The sequence below is a fragment of the Lissotriton helveticus genome, chromosome 1_1 (genome assembly GCF_964261635.1).
Source record: "Lissotriton helveticus chromosome 1_1, aLisHel1.1, whole genome shotgun sequence".
In the NCBI taxonomy this organism is placed as follows: Eukaryota; Metazoa; Chordata; class Amphibia; order Caudata; family Salamandridae; genus Lissotriton; species Lissotriton helveticus.
This window is the reverse complement of record NC_136057.1, coordinates 387654008-387675553: the sequence shown is the minus strand read 5'-3', so window position 1 is coordinate 387675553 and position 21546 is coordinate 387654008. Positions and strand designations below refer to the sequence as shown.

Here is a 21546-nt window from a genome sequence, read left to right as displayed (position 1 = left end):
GAGCACTCGAGAATGCAGGACGTAGGTTATCTAAGAAACAAAAAATCGGTAAAAAACATCATAGAAGTATGGGAAACCGATATGGGATATCCATACCTAGAAGCACTCCCGAACTATGGATTTAGATGGGATATTTTAAAAATGAGAATTGGCATAAACCCCTGGCGAGTGGAGGAGAAAGTCACGGCAGAAATGATGTACCCAGATGGTTTATGCTAATGCGGTATGGGGACTAAATGTGAGATCATGCACATTCTTCTTGATTGTCTCATGTGTGTTGAAGTGAGAAAACAGATCCTACGACCAATATTCATGAAATATGAAACAAGAGTGAGAGCCCAAGCAAACGATTTAATGCTAAGAATGGAATATCTAGAAATAGCTATAGCTCTGGGTTACTACCTGAAAGAAATAAATCGAATGCTCAGGGGAAAGCCCAAAGAAGTGCAGTGAGAAACCCCAGTTACCCTGCATACAATAAAAGAAGAAGAGTAACTTAGACGGGATAAGTCCTATGGGTATTAATATCCTTTTAATCTCCATACTGTAGCGGTGCACTGCTGAAGATAACAAATAGCCTTGATTTTAAATGTCCAAGACGATTTAGCTTTTAAGTAGAATGTTTTTTACTTTTTTATACCTTTTAAAGATTTTAACAAAAGCTGTATATTGTTTTACTATAACTAATTATGTACAATACCCTGAATTTTACTCAATTGGTTTTAAAGATTAAGGTCTAAATAAACCGAGTTTTCTCTCTCACTATATGTTGGCTCTGTATCTCGCTGGAGGTTGTAGAGCTCATATATGTCTTGGCCTGCTACCTCTGGGTAGATATGACCCCCCTTGGGGTACATACATGTACACTATGTCCTGCAATGTTGGGGCACAAAGTACACAAAATAAAGCGTGGGTCTGCAAAACGCAGTTCTAATTGAACCATCTTTCCCACGTAGTTGAAAGGTATGTAAATACCCAGTTGGTCTAATTAAGGCTTTGAGATCCATCAACATCTTGGTAAATCATATATTTTGCCAATACTCCTACTGATGTAATCAGATAAATATTATAAATTGTACCACATGTTGTTTAATGTTGCGACTGTATTTATATGGCATCAGATCAGCCCAGTTCAAGACGATCATCCTGTACCTGCTCACAGTGTACTGGGCAGTGAATGTCTCCTCATGATCGAAGTTGTAATTTCTCTAATTATTTACTATTCTTATAGAAAAATGCTTCTGTTATACGGTAGTGCTTCCTCTGAGACATAAAATGTGCCATTTATTCTAATTCTTTGCATTAGACTCCCTGGTAGTTATTGATTGTTACTGCAGTCATTCCACATGTAAGTATTCTTATGTTGCATATTGAGCCATTTAACTACATTATTTAATCCAGGAAATTAATTGGGTCTCTGTCCATTCCTTTTTAATATATCTTACATTGGTAGCACTTTTTCAAACCTTGTGTCTATTCTTCCAATTGCAGATCTATTATTGTAGCCGAACACACTCTCAACTGGCCCAGTTTGTGCACGAGGTTCAGAAGAGTCCGTTTGGGAAAGATACAAGAGTGGTTTCATTGGGCTCCCGCCAGGTATCTAATGGAACTTGACCAGGAAGGATGCTTAATGTTGGCTCTGTGCTTAACTTGTATGTAGTGTTACAAATGATAGCGGTCAAAACCGCTAGACTTCAGCATTGCTATAGTATAATAAATGTGTGTTACATATTGTTCAAATCCAGCTACAAATTAACATAATTCTGTAAACAATAGGGTTTTACACTGGTTGATACAGAGGGTGAGTGATTACACTGCATCACGGGTGAAGGTTTATAATTGGCAGGATAAGAGTGGTTGAATGACGCTTACAGTGAGGATCGCGGCAGTGAAGTGAAGGGTGTGGCAGAGATGCAGCTGTATGAGGAGTGTGATAGAAGTTTCAGTGGGAACTCATCAGTGATGGTCTGATCTTAGTGACCTCCCTGCGAAGCACATTTTTGACATTTCAAATGCTTTATTGTACTCACAGTGCACAAACATAACTGGTACAATTCTATATTATTCAAATTAAGACCACTACTATCTGACCACCCAAAAAATGTGATTTGAAGCGGTTTCTTCTATAAACATAAATAATTCACACACTCTCTCTCTTCTTTCCTTCTCTCTTTCTCTCCCCCTTCCCCTCTCACAGCATACCTCTCTTACCCACTTACATCCCCTTTCCCAAATCAGCATTCATCATTATTCAAGTTCGCTGCATTGATCTCATTTCTCTGTATGTTCTTAACCACCACCATCCTGAAAAGGCTCGATACACGTAAAAGTAAATAGAAATGTATTCACCTAAACACATTTCCTCTCGAATTATGCATTTGAAACAGCTAACAGCAAACCTAAGATATCTATTGTAATTGAAGTTTCCAATATCAAAGGACCGTGGCCAGTACCTCCATGAGATGAGGCAAGGCAGCAGCCTTAAACTGCCAAGAGCAGGTAGCTTGTGCTTAATCAGAAAACAAAGCAAACACATCATGATGATCAGTGGAGTGCTGAGACTTATTAACCATTCACCCCCAGTCAAGGGATCTGGGTTTAATCCATCGTTCTTTTGCTCACTATTCCACCCAAGTTTGGATCTAGCCATATGCAAATCAGCCTTGACCCTGCTCCTCATGGGAACAGTCCAGCCCGAACTGCCTGGCCATGTCCTCCCTGGACTGGAAACCAGCATCCTGGGACCGATTTCGGGATTTAACCCGTCATCAGCCAGGCTAGCTCGAATCCAGTGCCACAGCGAGCAAAAGACCCACATCTGGGCATAACCTTGGCCACTTAGGGCGAACATAGCAAACACAACAAGATGATGATGGAGTGCTGAAACTTCTCAGCCATTCACCCCGTGTCAAGAGATCTGGGTTTAATTCCGTAGTTGTTTTGCTCACTGTGCCACCCCAGTTTGTACCAGCCATGATGGATTTAACCCAGATCTCTTGACTGGGGGGGAATGTACAATTTATTCAGCATTACTTCCATCATTTATTGCTGTAGCACTTATCGGACAATAAAGGCATGAAAGCAACCTATTGAACGGATTGTTTTAGTAGAGCTAGGGTGGTGTTAGGGAGGTTAGTGAGAAGGGTGTTGCCACCATATATTTGTAACAGGATGACAACCTGGACAGCCGAGCAAATGTTGTTTGGGAAACGAATGGTTGCAGTTTGCACAAAAGCTTAATTGTAAGTAGGCTGTTTTTTGCTCCTTTGCCTGCTTCTCAACATTCAGAAAGCAGTCTGAAGGATTTTGTAGATTTAACATAGGGAGTGATTCATGGACACCTGGGATTTGAGGGAGCCACTGTGTGAGCATTCTGCGTCTTATTTAGGTTACATTTCACCAGGGTGGTAGACATCCATGTATGGAAGTTGAAAACACAATTGCAGATTCACTGATAGCACTTTGAGATGAAATAGAGTGATGTTGGCTTATGTGATGTTTTGTGAATTAGTGTTTTGCTGGTTAAAGGATGCACAAGACTCTCTTGACAATAGGTGGTGTATGAAACTGATCATCTCAAAGAGAAAAAAGGCATATAAATGAGAGAAAGGTGAAGGATTGGCATAAAAAGAGGATTTTTTAAGAACCAGCATTCGTGGTCTTTTGAAACAGACGATGGCAATCATCTAAATAGGGAAGAAATTAGCATGTTTATTTTTCACCTTTTCAAAACCTTCACCCCAAAAATAAGATTCTTGTGTAACACACCAGAGAGGCAATGCCGATAACAGGGTTAATCTTCCAAAATAGTGGCTTAACCGCATGCGCGCTAGCGGTTTTCCTGCTGCGCTTCGCAAAAAGCCGCGTTACATGACGAGCTCAGCTCGTCATCAGTGCACGGCAGGTTACGCTCATGACGAGCTCAGCTCGTCATCAGCCCCGAAGAGGTTAAGGTAAGGAAGAGGAGTAATAAGTGTTTGCAAAATGTGTCCAGAATACTGGAGCAAATACGCTCACGAGGTGTCGCCTGTATTGTGTTACTTTCCTTATAGTGAAGTGATATTAATTTGGATTTTGTTTACTGGGTATACGTTTATGAATGAGTGCTATTAAAATTGGAGGCGGACTGTTCATTTATATATTAATGCATTAACATGTGTGCACCCTTTAAAATCAGAAGAATGTAGTTTTCTTCATCATAAGGAAGAATTGAAAAGAGCTTCCCTCTTGCACTGTTTTTCCAGCCACTGTCAACATACGTGGAGCTATAAGACATTTATAGGTAACACATCTTAGCTAAGTATACAGTATCGATTTCAAAGGCCAATGTGAAATTTGTATAGAATTGAAAGCTGCACCAATTGAGGCTTTCAGCTACAAAGATTACTTTTTAAATTAGCAGATCAGAACATTAATGAATGTTAAATTAAACCTCTGAACGACTTCTATAGATATTGGTAATATGCAGTAGTACGATCATCATATTTTGGGATACAAATACAAACAGTTTTTCTTCTTTAGTGACAAGTAATTTGCTCGAATGGACCTTTTTGTCCTTGTATATATATCAAGAATGTACCTGTTCTACAATTATTTGATCTATTATCACTATTTTGCAAAGAAAGCGAGGACACATTTAAGGCTGCTCCATTCTGAAATGTCATACTTTTCAGAATCTCTGTGTGAATGAGGAGGTGCGGAATCTTGGTGTCGTGCAACTTATCAATGATCGCTGCACAGAGATGCAGAAGAACAAACATGGTAAGAAAAACATTTTTTCTTGACATTATTAAACAGTTTCGATGGTTGCTTAAAGGCAGAAGTTGTTACTTTTGAGGCATGGGTTTGCATAATTTTCTAACGTTCATGTAGAATCTAAAGGTGTTTTATTTTATTGTGATAACTCTTTTGTTCTTCAAATTGAAAATGTACTGTTTTTTATCACCTAGAGAAAGTATTGTTCTAGGGATAAGAAAAAAATCTTCCAGTTCAAAGTGAACACTGTGGCATGAGGTCTAAACATGCTTCCTAAATGTGTAGTCCACAGAATTATAGATGTATACACTTGTGTGGAGGATGGAGTTTAGATACATTGGGATTTGTAGATATAGTCATTCTCTTATTAATTGTAAAAAAAGGCCTTGCAATATGAATTGAGGCTCAAGGGCTGGAGGATACCAAGTTGTCCTGGATCGTGCGTGAGATGTTCATCTACTGTTCAATTTTTTCTTTTGAATCTGATGTTTGCTACCTCATTGCTGGGACTTCAGCGGTACAATGAGTGCTTATACTTCAAAAGTTAAGGCATTGATAAGCTCTGGGTGTTAATAACAGGAACCTTTTCTGTAAAGGGTTGTGGTCAGTGGGTGAAATTTTATCGCAATGCACTGTGACTACAGAAAATGGTCAGTGAACATAAGCCACCTGTTTGTGCTGGATATCTTTAACCACACATTCCTCACCCTGTGATTTTTTTTCCCAGACGCCAGACTAGATCTGGAAATAGCGTTTCGGCTAGGTTGTGCCATGTGACTCAGCGTTTATGCTATTCCGCTCCGGAAGTGACTAATAAAGTCACATGTAAGACGCCCCTCCCCATGTGTGATGACATAAGTTACTTTCTTTCTGCTCCTTCAGCCGGGGATCCAGAGCTAACTCTGAAGAATGTTTTCTTCAAAAAATGTTGCAGTGCGCAAGTGATGTCACCCCCTAAAAAAAATAGTTCAAACCTTGAAGGTACTGTTGCAAACAGATGTCTGTGACAGATCCCCATAACATGCCTCTGATGTTTATATTCTTAACATGAGTACAAGGCATGCAATGAATGCACCCAGATGAACCCTCAGGCCATCCGTGAGGCAAAGCTGTGTGTGGCGAAACATCGGAAGGCTCAGTGCCAGTTCGGCTCCAGGTCGAAGGCAAGGAGCCGCTTTCGAAGTTGTTCCTGAGGTAGATCTTCTACGAAATGAAAGTCTTCTTGTAAGTTGAAGAAGAAACACATGAAGTCAATGAAGTCCAGGTAAGGGCTCTGCCCTTTCTCGTCAATTTTTTCTTTTTTTTTTTATGTTTTATTAGATTTTGAAACAAGCAACACCAGGGGCTCAACAATGAACCAACAACCATAGCTGATTTTTAGTGGAAATACATTTGTAGTGTGTTAATCAAATCATGCACAGTAGATGCGTAATCAATACACGACATTGTATGATTACCAAATCGTACTGCCAGGAGATAGGTCAGTGTGAATGGGGCCTTCCCTCTTCTCCCAGGTCTATACTATAATATTTCGTCCACGGCTCCCATATTTTACTGAATTTCCTCGAACAGCCTCTAACTTTATCTGTGATCTTTTCTGCTGGCATGGAAAGATCCATTCCGGTTTTCCATTCTCGAATGGTTGGTATCTCTGTGGCACCCCAACATCTGGCCACGTCTCTCTTTGCTACTATGAGGCCTAGGTTGCAGAATAGGTGCTTGGGGAAGGTTAACCTCTTTCAGTATACCCCGAAGGATGTATTTGGGGTCTGTTGGGATAGTTATCTCTAGTATCTGATTCAACTTCGTTAAGACGGCGTTCCAATATGATAGTTTGACATCAGTGCGCCATCGCAGATGGGCGGGAGGCGTGATGCAGAGAGGCACAAAGGTGTTTTCGCATCCCCCACTAATAAAAAAAAAAAAAATGTAAAAAAAAAAAGGAACCCTCTGATGCTTTGCACTGGGAGGATGCTTTTTAGCCCTCCTCACTGGAGCGGTAGTGCGTGTTTGGGCCAATGGCAGGCTCCTCCACTAAAAGAGGTAAGGAAAATGCTGTCACTTGGTCACATGGGTGACGCTTATATAGGGCTCCATTTGTTGTTCGGGACGAGTGTTTTTTTTTTTTTTTTTGGGAGTGGAATTGTTTTGACGCAGAGTTGCATGGTCGCACCTACCTGTGTGTAGAACCACTGCTTTTGAGTATTCTGAATCCTGAATGGCGCCTGGGAATATTCAACAGGAAGAATCTGCAGTTAGAGTATCCACAGAAAGAGCATTACAGACGGTAAGTAACTGTTTTTTGTTGTTTTCTGTTTGGAAAAGACTATGATAACATAATGTCTGACCTGGTAGGAAGGAAGGATTGTGAGGGTAACATCACCGATCAGTATTATTTGGCATCAGTGAAAATCTAGAAAAAATATAAAATCTAAAGCACTGTATTTGTGCTTCCCGTTTACTCTGAATGAGGGACGCAAGGAGATTTAATGCTCCAGGAGAAAAGTATGCAATAGGTACTGGACAGAAGGTGGCAGCGGCATTACTAAATGTAAAAAAAAGGGAGAAAAAGGAAGTATGGATGATCCAGTCATAAAAACGAACTAAGGTGGTCAGTCAGTACGGGATAATTTTTCTTGATAATATATTTATATTAAACCCTTGTTTTTGAATTTCTCTTGTTTATGCACACATTTTGGAAGGGATATTTGAAAGGTGAGTAACTCCCAGATTAGTTAATGGTCTCATGTGAATGCAGAGGGAATAGCAAAGAGTCCCTTACAAGCACCGGCCATTCACTCCAGTATCACATTAAGTAGAGTCTCGATATTTGTACACCGCAAACAAAATTTCTTCTATTTGTATTTTGCCTTTAGAGAAGAAGAGCGAGGAGCCAGAAGGCAAAAAGAAGAAACGCGAGGGTCGAGAGATTTGCCCATTTTACTCATATGAGCAGATGCAGTTGCTTAGAGATGAGACTCTGGTTGAGGTGAAGGACATTGAGCAGCTCGTAACTATGGGAAAGGAACTGAAAGCGTGCCCATATTATGGAACTCGTTTTGCTATTCCTGCTGCCCAGGTGAGGTGCTTTGTTAATTCTTCTTCCTAGGGCCTTCTGATTTAGCAGAATCAACTACTTCTCTTTTCACATTCACAGTCTTTATACGCCAAAGTGTTAACTCACTCAGATTAGTGAGCTGCTACATCTCCTTGTAAACTGCAATAATGAAAATGTTGTCATCCACATCACTGATCCACTTTTTGAATATAAGACCTTGATACTTTTGACATATCTGTGCATAGATTCTTATATATATATTCCACCATGTTAAAGCTGACCAATACCTTGCAATTGCAATTATATCTGGCAACATCTTTCTCTAAAACCTTTGCTGCTGTTTGTTTTCATCAGTCACAGTTAAGGCTACAGGGTTTCATTGCCATCATTTTGAACCAAAACAGGCTTGGATTCTCTTGTCATCTTCTTATCCTGACTGGACAATTGTAAATTGATACTTGTATAGCGCACTACTCACCCGCAAGGGTCTCAAGGCGCTTGTACGAATACCGCTGTGGAACCCATCCTGGCTTTCCCTGTGAGGTGTCCACTCCTGGGCACCCCCAAGGTGGAGGCCAGGCATCCTTAGCGTTGTGGGGGCCGTTGTGGAGATTAAGCAAGCTATTGCCCAGAGTTGCAGAGTGGGACTCCATGATTGGAATAGGCACCGAGACGAGAATTATCAGGTCCGTGGAATTTTTGAGCCCAAGACCCGCCGAGGCGGGGAATTGAACCCTGGTCCCGGGCGAGACCTCTGCATCAGGGTCTGCCACTCTAACCATTGAGCCACACTTCTCCACAATTCCTATTCAAGAGCCAATCTCTCCTTGGACTATTTGCCTTTTTAAACTATTTTGACACAAGGATACAATAACAAGAGGCTGTGGTTCTTTGCTGATGCCTCTTTCTCCCAAGCTGGTAATTTGTAATTTGTGAAGGTGTTCTTCTGCAATCACTCCATCAGCCTATCATTTCTGTTCATTTTATGCCATTCTAGCTAAACTGGAGGGATAAGGTGCTATATGTTCGAGGCATGTGGGCTGCTAAATTCATATCTAGTGCATAGATCGCCGCCTAGTGTTGGGTCCGGATGATTGCACATTGTTGTCCTGGAAGAGTCTTCGAAGTATCACGAGATAGGTGGCTCCTCCCCTGGACTACAGTGCGCATGGGCATCGACTCCATCCCCAGATTGTTTTTTTCCGCCATTGGGTTCGGATGTGGTTCTCGACGTCTCCGTGTCGGAACCAATAAACTTTGTTCTTAAGGCCAAAAGGCCTTCGTTACCAGCTTCTGTATTGTTTGCGCACGGTCTCGAGCGTCGTCCGACTCTCGGAGCCGGAAATCAACGGAGTCAAGTTACTCTTCAGACATCGAGGCCCTCTCGTCGCAGCAAGACCCGACAACCTTACCATGGAGAGGAGACCCATTTAAATACTGCCCCATCTGTGGACCAAATATCCACACATCGATGTGCATCCGGTCTGTAACAAATGCCTGTCACCGGACCACAACGAAGACAACTGCATGGCCTGCTCTCAATTCAGGTCAAAGAAGACGCTCAAGCATCGGCGCGCGGCGCGCCTCGAGGCCCAGCGAGCGGCACCGGCACCCGACAACATATTCGACGACCCCGCGGTGGAAGGCAGTAGCCATCATCTCCAAATTTCGTCTCCGACGACGGAGGTCCAGTCCGATGCCGAAGAACACGTCGAAGGGCACGGCCAGGACACTGAATACGTCGAGGAGGTAGGGGATGACGAAGAAGTTTATGGGGCCGCGGAAGATAGCTCGGAGGAAGAGCTATGCCCCGAAGTCTATATAATTCAGGCTCAGGTCACGGGATCGCCACTCGGCCTTACCCACGACCCCGCACCGCTATCCCCGGCCCCGCCTTCTCGCCCGGCCACGGACACTCAAGCGGAGCCGCCATTAACCGTATCGAAACCAAAAACGAAACCTTCGGTCTCTACGGCACCTAAGATGGCCGACGTCCAGCCGAAATCGAAACCGAAACCCACGGATTCGACAAAAGACAAAATGGCCGACGTCCAGGCAAAATCGAAAACGAAACTACCGGACGCGACAACACCAAAAAAGGCCGACGTCCAGCAAACAATATCGAAACCGGCTCCTTCATCGGCTCCGTCCACCTCCGGCCCACAGAAGTCGAAGAAGGCTGTCGAGACAGCAGCGCCGCACAAGGTGCACAAGGACTCGTCCTCCAAGAAGGCCGTCCGTCAAGAGTCGGCCTCTGTTGCTCCGGCACGGTCGTCGAAGTCGGTTCACACGCCTTCAGACGCTCCTACGGCGCAGCCAACTAAACGCCCAGTCGAACAAAAGTCGACTACAAGCCACGACCCGAAGGCCGCAGGCACTACGCATCGGCACAAAGATGTCGAATCTGCAGCATCGGCGTCTGCGCCAAAGTCTACAAAGGACCCGCGCCACAATGCGGCTGAAGATTCGTCGACGCAAATACCGTCGACACCGAGGGACTCCGACGCCACCGGACACCGGCCGTCGGCTACCACACCCTCCGCCTCCTTCACCGCACAGGTCACCGACTCCCTGAAACGGATTCGGGAAAAAACGTTGTCGACGACGGCTCCCACGCCGTCGGCTCCAAAGGAGGTGGACGCTCCTCAGAAGTCATCAGCCAAGCTTCTTTACACTCTTCCACCAAAGGTGCCACCAAAGGCGTTTGCACCTAGATCGGTGCCACAGACTTCGGCTCCTTCGGCGCTTCAGGCCTCAGATGACCAATCAGAGCATTACATCGATGCCCACACAGGGAAACTGACCATTTACAAAAGGAAGATCACTTCCCAACCACTGGAATCATATGTTATTCCACTGAAGAAAAAGAGGACAGCACTGGACAGTCCTGCCCTTATTGAGCCCGTTCTACCACCACCAAGAAGGAGTCCATCACCTTCCCCAAACCAATCAGGGGGAGAGGATGATGAGGAAGACGACCAATACAATTTCCCAGTGGACAATGACCCTGATGTTCAGCAGGACACATATGACGACACTGGGGACCAAGGTGGACAGCAGGTGGTACAAGATCCACAAGGTTTTGGGGCACGTACATCTCCAACTGAGGATTCTTCAGCATTTAATGCTTTAATCGAACGGGCAGCAGCAAATCATGATGTAGACATGCATGCTGACCCGGTGGAGGAAGACTTTTTGTTTAACACTTTCTCTGTCTCAGAAAGAACTGTTAAAATACTTCCTATGCTCAAAGGTGTCCTTAGACATGCCCCAGAGATCTTTAAGGAACCTTCCAGGGCAAGAGTGGTGAACCCACGTATCGAGAAAAAATACAGGCCAGCACCTGGAGATCCTGCATATATTCGAGGACAGTTGCCTCTGGACTCGTTGGTGGTCGCCAATGCCCGCAAGAGGGCAAACTCCCAAACTACGGGTGAAGCTCCTCCCCCTGACAAGGAGTCTAAAGTGCTAGAGGCATCCGGCAAGAGGGTGGCTGCGCAGGCTGCCAATGTATGGCGTATAGCAAACACACAGGCACTATTGGCGCGTTACGATAGGGCGCATTACGACACCCTAGAACCGCTCCTTCAATATCTACCTGATGAGTATAAAGAAGCAGCCGAAATGCTCATACAAGAGGGGAAGCTTATATCAAACGCTGCAATAAAGTGTGCACTTGATGTGGCAGACACGGCGGCTAGGGGGATTAACACTAGCGTCATGCTAAGACGACAAGCTTGGCTTCGTATATCTGGATTTAAGCCTGACATCCAAACTACAATCCTCAACCAGCCCGTCAATCCTGACAGACTGTTTGGCCCAGATGTAGACACCACACTTGAAAAGATTAAAAAGGACAACGAGACTGCTAAGTCCATGGGGGCACTTCAGTCCCAACAATTCAGGGGAAACACTTTTCGTCGCTCAGGAGCGCGTGGTGTTACCAGAGGACACTTGGGTCAACAATCACAATTTACAAAGGGTGGTGCACAATCCTCCTACCCCAAGCAAGGTAGAGGGGGTTACAGAGGTAACAGTGCCAAGGGCAGGGGCAGAGGGAACAACAACTCCCGTTCCTCTGCCGCCAACAAACAGTGACTCTCTGTCACTGCCCCCCGACCATCCAACACCTGTCGGGGGGAGACTCCAGCAGTTCCTGCCAGTCTGGACATCCATCACCACAGACAGGTGGGTGAGAAAACTAATCCAATACGGTTATTGTTTGGAGTTAACATCCACTCCTCCCAACATTCCCCCAAGACACCGTCCTATGTCGGCAGAGCACTTGCACTTATTGCAGCAGGAGGTCTTGGTAATGCTGCAAAAAGGCGCAATAGAGCTCGTATCAATGGAGGAGGAAGACACAGGGGTCTATTCCCTGTACTTCCTCATTCCAAAAAAGGACGGATCCCTCAGACCTATTCTGGATCTACGCCCCCTCAACATGTATATACTGTCAGAACACTTTCACATGCTGACACTGCAACAAATTCTTCCCCTGCTAAACCAAGGGGACTTCCTGGCAACCTTAGACCTCAAGGATGCTTACTTCCACATCCCACTCCACCCATCCCACAGAAAGTACCTCAGGTTCACCATTCAAAACAAACACTATCAGTTCAAAGTCCTACCCTTCGGGGTGACTACTGCCCCCAGAGTGTTTACAAAGTGTCTGGCGACAGTAGCGGCGCACCTCAGACGGCAGAACATACATGTCTACCCGTACCTAGACGACTGGCTTGTTCAAGCGAAGTCGGAACTACAATGCGCCGCGGACATGTCCCACACTATTCAACTCCTTCACAGTCTGGGATTCTCGCTAAACTACCCAAAGTCGCACCTTCAACCAGCCCATATGCGGCAGTATCTAGGCGCGACAATAAACACCCTGACTGCTATGGCTCAGCCAAACCCAGCCAGGATCAACAGCATCCAGTCACTAATCCAACGGTTCAGACCGCAACACTCCCTACCAGCGAGAGTGTTCATGCAGTTGATAGGCATGATGGCCTCCTGCATTTTCATAGTCCCGCACGCGAGGTTGCACATGCGTCCTCTCCAAGAATGCTTGGCAAATCAGTGGACACAGGTTCGGGGACAACTGACGGACCTAGTGTTGGTGACCGGTCGGGCATACAACTCTCTGCATTGGTGGAATCCACACAACCTTTGCAAGGGACGACCGTTCCAAGAGCCGGTGCCACAGATTATCCTGACGACGGACGCATCTCTCCAAGGATGGGGAGCTCATGTGCTCCACTACACTGTGCAGGGACTGTGGTCCACTCAACAACAGAAGTTGCACATCAACTACCTGGAATTGATGGCAATCTTCATGGCGCTAAAGTCCTTCAAGGTACATTTGTGCAACAAAGTCGTGTTGATCCGGACGGACAACATGACAGCCATGTACTACATCCAAAAGCAAGGAGGTACTCACTCACCACAGCTGTCTCATCTGGCTCAGAGCATGTGGAAGTGGGCCATTCAGAGGAACATTTTCCTCATGGCAGAACACCTCCCCGGCAAGGACAATCAGATGGCGGATCTGCTCAGCAGGTACAGCCATCAAATGCACGAGTGGGAGATTCATCCATCAGTGCTCCACCCGTACTTCCAGCAGTGGGGTCATCCACAGATCGACCTGTTTGCCACAAGGGAAAACGCAAAATGCCAAAGCTTTCCCGCCAGGTTCCCTCATCCGCAATCGCAGGGGAATGCGATATGGATGAACTGGTCAGGCAAATTTGCGTACGCTTTTCCCCCAGCGCCTCTCATTCCGCTGGTGGCAAGAAAGCTAAAGCAACACTCGATGACTCTCATCCTAGTTGCTCCAACATGGGCACGCCAACCGTGGTACACCACGTTTCTAGAACTTTCCGTGGTACCGCATCAAAGGCTGCATCTCACACCCAGCCTCTTGACGCGAAGCCATGGCGACATTCAGCATCCAGATCCGCAACAGCTCAATCTGGCGATCTGGCTCCTGAGGTCTTAGAATTTGGCTACCTCAACCTGCCTCCTGAATGCATGGACATCATCCGTGAGGCAAGGAAGCCCACGACCAGAGCTTGCTATGCTGCAAAATGGAAGCGGTTTGTCATTTACTGTACAGACAACAATATCAACCCGCTAGATGCATCCATTCCTAACATCATCTGCTATTTGTTACAACTTTACAAATGCAATCTGGCATACGCCTCCATTCGGATACATTTATCCGCCATAGCGGCTTACCTCCAGAATCGGCAGCACCTCTCTGTTTTCAGAGTGCCTGCCATTAAAGCCTTCCTAGAGGGACTGAAACGAGTCATTCCTCCTAGAACTCCACCAGCTCCTGTGTGGAACCTCAATGTGGTCCTCACTAGGCTGATGGGCCCACCTTTCGAGCCACTGCACTCATGCGAACTTCAATTTCTAACATGGAAAGTGGCTTTTCTCATTGCTATCACGTCGCTCAGGCGTGTTAGTGAGCTGCAAGCGCTCACAATCCAAGAGCCATTCATCCAAATACACTCTAACAGGGTAGTGCTCCGCACTGACCCCAAATTCCTTCCAAAGGTGGTGTCACAGTTTCATATCAACCAAACTATTGACCTGCCTGCATTTTTCCAAAACCCGCAAACGGTAGCAGAAAGAATGCTTCATACATTAGACGTTAGGAGGGCGCTAATGTACTACATTGACAGGACACAACCCTTTAGGAAGACACAACAACTTTTTGTTGCCTTCTCAGCACAACACAAAGGCAACCCCATTTCCAAAGCAGGAATAGCCAGATGGATTGTTAAATGCATTCAAATCTGTTATCAAAAGGCTAAACGCACTTTAACAATACCCCCAAGGGCGCACTCTACACGCAAATTGGGGGCCTCCATGGCTTTCCTGGGGAACATTCCTTTAGAAGACATTTGTAGAGCAGCCACATGGTCTACACCACACACATTTACCAAGCATTATTGCGTAGATGTGCATTCCAAACAGCAAGCAGCTGTAGGACAGGCTGTTCTGAAGACACTTTTTCAAGCTTCTGCAGCTGGCACGGGCAACCGCCCTTAATGGAGGGACTGCTGTGTATTCTATGCACTAGATATGAATTTAGCAGCCCACATGCCTCGAACTGAATATGCTACTTACCAGTATGCATCTGTTCTCGGCATGTAGGGCTGCTAACATTCATATCGCCCGCCCTCCTCCCCGGTGCCCGTAGCGGCTGCAGACACTCTCTTGCATTCATCATTAGCATGGACATCCTGTACACTGTTTCACTCCATCTCTGCCACAATGGCTAAAAACAATCTGGGGATGGAGTCGATGCCCATGCGCACTGTAGTCCAGGGGAGGAGCCACCTATCTCGTGATACTTCGAAGACTCTTCCAGGACAACAATGTGCAATCATCCGGACCCAACACTAGGCGGCGATCTATGCACTAGATATGAATGTTAGCAGCCCTACATGCCAAGAACAGATGCATACTGGTAAGTAGCATATTCATTTCTTTATAAATGCATATTTTACATTTCATTTTATTTTACATGCATATTTACATTTCAAAGGGATGAATTTCATTCATTACTAAACACACTGTCCACTCGTTTCTGCTGCTACCACGATTTACTTTAAATGATAACTGTATTTCAAAGATGTCTACCTTTCCCTGTTTCCTGGGTGTCAATACTGCAAAGTTGATAGTGGCTATTTGTAACCAGCTATGTGCAGCCTATCTCCTCTTCTGTTACTTCAACCATAGATTTTTCTACCTTTTCTGTAGGGTTTTTTCGTACCTTTTTTTAATTCCAGCTGACAATCCTCTTTCAGTGATTGCCATGCTTTTACAGTTCCTCATTATTAATTCGTAAAATCCTGATGCAGTCATGGTTACAAAAAGGCTGTGCAGATGTTTTAGCTTTCATTATATTTCATGTATGTTATTGCTTCAGTCTTTTTCTTTTAAGACTCCAGCACACTTAAACACGTTCTCCAACAGACCTTGTTTTCACATACACATGAAGCGGGATATGATTTTTTTTCTCTTGACTCTTGAACATTTTGCTTTTAAATTGTTATTATGTATTCTCTTGTATGTATAGATTTGAGAAAGAGACTTCTGTTGTAAAAAAAAAGCACTTACCTTCACTTGGAAAAATAGATTGCCAATCTCACTAGTTATAGGGATACAACAGATTCCCATATTTCAATATGGCTTGCTGGCCTTTAATAAGCAAAGGGTCCTTTGTGGTGCGTGCCACAGCAACTTATTTGTTGTTATCCCATGGGAAAATGTGACACAAAAAGTGGGGTAGGCACTCTTTGTAGCTCAGTCCACAATGACCACTGCATCTTGAGCTCTATCCGGGTAATTCTAGCAAAGTGCTGTTTTCTTCTTTGGGTCTCTCCATTAGTTTTCATATGAAACATTGCGTTGTGCTTCTGTCCTTCACATGCCCAATCTCTACGTGCCACCGATATAGCTGGTGAGTGGGCCCATAGAGGCGAACGTATTTGGCGGCTCCTCTTCTTTACCCAGGTGTTTGTCTGATGATCCCACCTAAACCACTGATCCCTAGTTGTTCCTCTGGTTCCTTTGCCCCCTCAATAATTGTTCCCTACCTTCTGAAGCAGCTCTTCTCACTTGTTCAGTGGGCTAACCCCTTCACCTTGAAAATAAGCAGTGACTTAATAATGACCTGGTATCTCCTGAGTTGCCTAAGGTTGTGATTGAAGTCTCTGTATTTTAACTATTGTAAAAAAAAAAATGCCCCCTCAGCCCCCCCCCCTCACAGGAAAAGGATAGTGCACCAAAGCTCTGCGTGGATGAATCCTGGTCTGAGCTATAGTTGACTCCCTTAGCGTTATTGTTTTATGTATCAGTTAGTTTTCAATATTTCTCAGAAATCCTCAAAGAAATCTCAACTTCCGAGCATGAATATGCAGCATTCCTGTAGGTTTGCATTAAGAGCTGGAATTCATGTAGCTCATGATGGGCTGCCTTTTCTGCTGCTTAGGGTTTTCATATAGCACTATGGTGCTTATGTGCTGTGTGGTTTGATCTTGTGTCTCGGATTGGTGTGTGAGGTGAAAAGAGAAGTAATTCTATTTAAACGTTTCAAGGGTTTTGAGCTAGGGATCAACATTTTCTAATAAACAAAAGAGGGTACGCAGTTCCCCAGTAGAGGAATATAAAAGGAGGGGGAAGGATGAACCACTAAGTGGATGAAGGCCCACCGGAGGGTAATCCTCCCTGTCGGAATTAGAGCCCTCACACACCCAGCAAGCTAGGTGTCATGCTTCATCATATGGGCTTGCTCCTCGTCGGGTCGGCAGTGCAATACCCAACTGGCACCCTTAAAGGGGCTATTTAGCGGAGATCTTTTGTTCCTGTCGTATGGTCCTGTGGGTGTGGGGGCCCTAGGGGAGGATGTAGATGTGGATGGGTGGTGTATTAAAAAAGGTTAGATAGTTCACGGTGCAAGTTTAATAACGTGGTAATCCACCTTGTTAAAAAATGGAAAGAGCGGCTGCTCGCTGGCACAATGGGATGGTTACTCAAATGAAACCCAAAAAAAAAGGAATATCTGGATTTAGCCTTCTTAGTGCAAGGGACAAAATGAAACCTTTTGTTAATGTTTGTCATCTCTTTCACTGCCAGGTGTGTTGCGCACCTCTCTATGCCAGACCTTCCTTTCAGAAAATCGGCATTGAGTTGTATAAACGCATGCATCTCCTTGGTCTCTTGATGCTCCCATGCAAGCTATGGGTTATAATGACACAGTCAGGGCCGTGTAGTGGTGCAAACACTGCATCAATATCTCATCTGAATTGTTTTTAACAAATCTGCTCAAGATTTTATTGCATTTCTCAAATGGGCAAAGATAAAATCTGAAATGATAATTAAGGAAATGTTGCACTGAGACTGGCAATGCCAAATATGCTTGGGTTTTTTCTAGGGACTGTGGTCTGCTTAATCATTGTGTAATGTTAGTATAGATTACTAAATTATGGCAGAATCACTGTTTGTTACACTATTCATTAGATGACTGATGTCTAATTGAGGATTATATGGAAAGTATGAAAACTGTATATTTTCTAATACTCTACTTCCTATGGAATCTATTGGTTACAGCCAGACCTCCCTTTCCCTGCGACTGGCTGGTCGTTTGAACACAGTGTATATGATGCGTTGCACTTTTTTAGCCTTTTTCCATCATCCTCAATACATGGTATATTCCTTTTGTCTCGCATATACAGTAGCGTACCCCTGCCAAGACTTAACACCTATCTGTATTTCGGGTCTCTTGAACGTGGTGTATTAGACATATGTGGTTTTTCTATGGGTTCGGGTGTTCACAGGTAATAAAATGGAAAATTTGAAAAGCAATTGAAAGTGAGATGCTTATTCAGGATATCTTTCTTTAGTTGTAAGTATTACCCCTGAGATGTAATAAAGCTAAACACACCACAACCATATATTTTCCTCATATACACATCCTAAGGTTTCTATCGCTGGCACCAGACCTCTCTCCCGCCAATTGTGTGACTACGAGAATGCGCTGAATAGAGTTCTGCTAATTTGGCCATACTACATCAGTGTTTCCCTATGTCTCCTTAGTGTGGGGTACCAGACTGGGCCGGGGTTTCCATAGGTTTGAGCAGGGAACCAGGGAATGTTTTTTTTATGGTAGAGCTTTTATAGGGGATGTCTCTGGTTTTCCAAACAGTAGATATCCAGTATCCAGGGCGAAGAGGCTTGTATTAATCCAAGCAAGTTTGATTACCCAGAATGCTCTGCAAATGCTATGGGTTTTCTTTTGTGTCACGATAATTTCCAGACTCCCCTCCAAGATTTCCCTTCATAGATAATCTGAAACCACGGATGTAATGCCATCAGTAATACAAGTATTCACTGTGATTCCGACCTTTGATGCCTCCTCAGGTCCCATAGCAGCGTTTCTTTACCATATCTGGTAAAGCTTTGCTCTCCACCCCAAATGCAGACCCCTCCCCCCCTCAGCCTACCCGACAGTAGGATGAGGCATTGGTTACTATTATTGTCTAGACGGGCTACTGGGTTTCATAAGATATATTACCACATGTTCAGATGTTTTCTTGGTTTTATCTGCTTTCTCTGCCTTAGCCTTTTCTTTAGATTCCTTATCAACTGGCTTTTCATCAGCCTTTCACCCAGAAGACTCCTCAGGATCTTAAAGAAGATGAGCTATTTGGCACTTTTCCCTAATTTTCACGATTTTGATTCCAACATGAGTGCTTGCTGCACCTGTATTGACATTTATAACCTGACTTCTTATGAGTTTTCATAATGTTAGATGCAACACAGGTCTTGCTGTAGGCTAACATACTGGTAAAAAAGCATAAGGCCTAGAGAATAGATCAACTTTTTTTTAACATGCTATTTGAGTTGTGGAAGCTTATTGAAAATGTGCTTGCCTGTAATGTTTTCTGAGACCAGCATTAACTGGTGGGGGAGGAAAGAAAATTTCCATTCTCTCAAGCTCTGCAAGCACTGTGGCTGACATGTGACTCTGAGAAGAAGTGACCTTGCAAGTGCCTTCCTGAAGGAAGGAGAGGACACTTCATAACACTAGGCTTCCATGAACTCTCTTTATCTTGAATATGCTTATTCTTCACTGTTCTGTATAGCAAATTGGAGTTGAGCACAAGCATCACCCATCCTCACCACATAGAGCATCATAATTACAAGAAAGATTTATAAGATACCGATTTTAGGGGCACTCACAAACTGGTTGCTAGAATGATGCTGAAATTCAAAGTTCCAAATTCAGGCTTTAAGGTTAATTGAGGTATGTGAGAATTTCGGCATAAATACGAAGACTGAAATAATTATGCTTGAAAGCCGCTGTTAAAATGTAGGTAGGGATTAAACAATTGTTTAAGGGTGTATGATTAAATATGATGTTGGTATTTCTAACCTTTTCCTTTTTCCACTTGGTGCATGTTATCGGCCTAGTAGTCTGTAAAATGTATAGTCATTCATACTCATGTTATTTGCAGACGTATAGTGTAATAAACAAAGAGATAGTATAAAATACTAATGTGTGTGTACATATACACACACTGATATCTGGAATCAGGTAAGGCTCTATAGTATCACTTGCAGAGAAGAGATTGTTTTTAATAGTTTCTTTCTGACTTCTAAAACCTCTGCTCATATGAGCATACATCTGCATGGAGAAGTGAGTCACATTTTTCTCTTGCAGTTTTGTTTAGGGGCTAAGGCAACCTACATACTGTAACCGCAGAGATTTTGGGGGTTACAAGACAATATAGGGCTCCCAGCTCACATTTCCTTTTCATTTAAACAGTTTTTATTTCTCATTTCGATCATGATTACACAGCTTTCATCAAGTACCGCTCATTCTTGTGTGGTGTCAGCCATTCTTACCAGAGTAAAGAGCCTGTAGACAGTATATTAACATAATGAACATGTTCTCTTTGCAGTTGAACAGTTTTTATATCCCAGTTAGATGATCATTACACAGCTTACATGAAGTCCTAACACTGTATGTACTCAAACGCTGAACAACCAGCTCAAGGGACCCCACACCACTAACTCTGGATTTGTTTCAGAAAACAAAAGGCATCTTATATATGACTAATCGTATACTTATGTTCGAGGCATGTGGGCTGCTAAATTCATATCTGTAGCATAGATCGCCGCCTAGTGTTGGGTCCGGATGATTGCACATTGTTGTCCTGGAAGAGTCTTCGAAGTATCACGAGATAGGTGGCTCCTCCCCTGACTACAGTGCGCATGGGCATCGACTCCATCCCCAGATTGTTTTTTTCCGCCATTGGGTTCGGATGTGATTTCGACGTCTCCTGTTCAGAATCGTGATAGAACTTTTTCAAGGCCAAAAGGCCTTCTTTGCACCGTCGGTATTGTTCGCGGTCGGTCCCGTATATCTTCCGGCTCGTGGGGTCGGATATCCGGGGGGTCGTGTGACTCTTCGGTGATCGGGGCCTGGTCGACGCCTCAAGACTTCGACGGCATGGAACGGAGTCCGTTCAAGAAATGTCCCATGTGTGGATCCAAGTACCCACACATTGACGTCCATCCTGTGTGCAACAAGTGCCTGTCGCCGGACCGCGACGAGGCCAACTGTATGGCCTGTTCAAGATTTCGATCAAAGAAGACGATCAAGCTTCGGCGCGTGGCACGCCTTGAGGCCCAGCGATCGGCTCCAGCACCAGTGGACATCTTTGACGACCCCGAAGCAGACGAGCAAGTGCGTCACCTGCAGATTTCCCCTACACCGGTGGAGGTCGAGTCCGACTACGGAGCGGACGTCCACAGTCACGACATTGAGGAAATCGTCGAGAAGGTAGGGGACGACGAAGAAGCATATGGGGCCATGGAAGATAGCTCGGAGGAAGAGCTATGCACCGTTCGTACTCTTACAGAGGCTCAGGTCACGGGATCGCCACGCGGCCTTACCCACGACCTTACACCTCAATCCTCGGCCCCGCCTTCCGGCCCGGCTACGGAGACCTCCGCGGAGCTGCCATCATTAAAATCGAAACCGAAACTGAAACCCTCGGTATCGACGAAAACAAAGATGGCCGACACGCCATCGAAACCGAAGACGTCTGCCCCACCATCCACGCCATCGTCTTCAGGGGCCTCCAAGCCGATGAAGGCTGTCGACCAGGCAAAGGTGCCGAAGGTGGTCAAGGAGCCAAGCTCAAAGA

At 44.7% G+C, this 21546-nt stretch overlaps 1 protein-coding gene across 3 annotated transcripts in view; it reads left to right on the top strand.

Moving 5' to 3' along the window:
• DDX11 (DEAD/H-box helicase 11) overlaps nucleotides 1-21546 on the top strand; it is a 471297-nt gene that overhangs the window by 122467 nt on the left and 327284 nt on the right. For all 3 annotated transcript variants that reach the window (XM_078673722.1, XM_078673723.1, XM_078673721.1), the window contains exons 7-9: nucleotides 1492-1599; nucleotides 4677-4764; nucleotides 7635-7837. In XM_078673722.1, the coding sequence (XP_078529848.1) occupies nucleotides 1492-1599; nucleotides 4677-4764; nucleotides 7635-7837 (399 nt within the window). The remainder of the gene's footprint in view (nucleotides 1-1491; nucleotides 1600-4676; nucleotides 4765-7634; nucleotides 7838-21546) is intronic.